General features: G+C 46.4%; 1 protein-coding gene and 1 long non-coding RNA gene across 2 annotated transcripts in view; one reads left to right on the plus strand and one right to left on the minus strand.

Annotated features, from left to right (window-relative positions):
• ISL2 (ISL LIM homeobox 2) overlaps positions 1–391 on the minus strand; it is a gene marked incomplete at its 5' end in the record, with an annotated part of 4,011 nt that extends 3,620 nt beyond the window's left edge. The window contains 2 exons of the mRNA XM_017745153.1: positions 7–70; positions 114–391. Of these exons, the coding sequence (XP_017600642.1) occupies positions 7–70; positions 114–391 (342 nt within the window). The remainder of the gene's footprint in view (positions 1–6; positions 71–113) is intronic.
• Positions 392–675: 284 nt separating this feature from the next.
• The window catches only part of LOC108449340, a 2,859-nt gene continuing 2,365 nt past the window's right edge, over positions 676–1,169 (plus strand). Inside the window, exon 1 of the long non-coding RNA XR_001865502.1 lies at positions 676–1,069. This is a non-coding gene — a long non-coding RNA (uncharacterized LOC108449340). The remainder of the gene's footprint in view (positions 1,070–1,169) is intronic.

A 1,169-nucleotide genomic window follows, 5' to 3' on the forward strand; every position in this document is an offset into this window, starting at 1 on the left:
AGCAGCCGAGAGTCGGGTTTTCGTTGGGGGAAATTCGGGGGGCTTAAGGGGCTTTTGTGCTTTTTCGGGTCTGGGTTATTTTTTTTAACGAGCGTTGGCGCATTCGGGGTCACCTGCTGTAATCTCGCTTGCAGTAGGCCTTGCCGTCGCGCAGGAAGCATGTGCAGGTCTCGTCCAGGGGCTGCCCGCACTCGGCGCACTTGAGGCAGGCGACGTGCCATTCCAGATCCGGCGACACCCGCAGCAGAAAGGGGTCCTGGATGCGGCCCCCGCAGCCCGCGCACAGGGCCAGCCCCGGCCGCCCTGCCGGGAGCGAGCGGAGTACGGTCAGGGCCAGCGGTATACCAGAGCAGAGGCCAACAATTAGGGAAAGGCACTTTTTCTTTTTTACACTTTATCCTTTTTTTCTTATTCTGTTTTGTTTGGGTCTTTTTTCCCAAAATAGGAAGAAAGAGAAATGAAGACGGACACACGGACAGAAGGGATGGAAACACGAAAGGAAACAAATTAATACTGCCAGGAAAAGAAAAAAAGACAGGAACTTGATCAATGCAAATAAATGCAGAAAGACAGAGACGTAAAAGTAGAATTTCGGAAAAGGAAAATAAAAGCAGAAACACAAAAACAATAAAACAACGGCTGAGGAAAACTTGAAAGAAATAAGGAAAGAAACAAAGAAAGAAGGAAGGAAAGAAAGAAGGGAAAAGAAATTAAAACAGAATGACAGAATGAGAAATAAAAGCAGCAAAAACCCAGAGACGGTTAAAATGGGAGCATGGACAAATGAAAACAGTAAGAGACATGAAATCAAAGAGACAGAAAGAAAAATAAAACCAAACCAAAGAAGAACAGAAAGAAAAAGAAATTTTAAAAAAACCGGAAAGAGAAATTAAAAAGAAAAAAAAAAGACAAACTGAAACACGAAATAGATAAAGAAAAACGGTAAAACGGGCAGAGAACAAGAGAAAGAAGGAAAGGAAGGAAAAGCAGAAGGAAGCAGAGAAAGAAATGGAAACAGCCGAAAGAAATGAGCTCAGCAGCGCGGACAGCCGAAAGGGACATGCATTCGGTAAGGAATGGGGCAGCGGGGCCGGGAAGCGCTAGGCACGAACGGGAATAGCGGCACCGGAGTTGCCACGGGGCCGGGAAGCTCTAGGCACGAACGAGAA

This window comes from Corvus brachyrhynchos, unplaced genomic scaffold, assembly GCF_000691975.1.
Source record: "Corvus brachyrhynchos isolate BGI_N302 unplaced genomic scaffold, ASM69197v1 scaffold309, whole genome shotgun sequence".
Lineage (NCBI taxonomy): Eukaryota > Metazoa > Chordata > Aves > Passeriformes > Corvidae > Corvus > Corvus brachyrhynchos.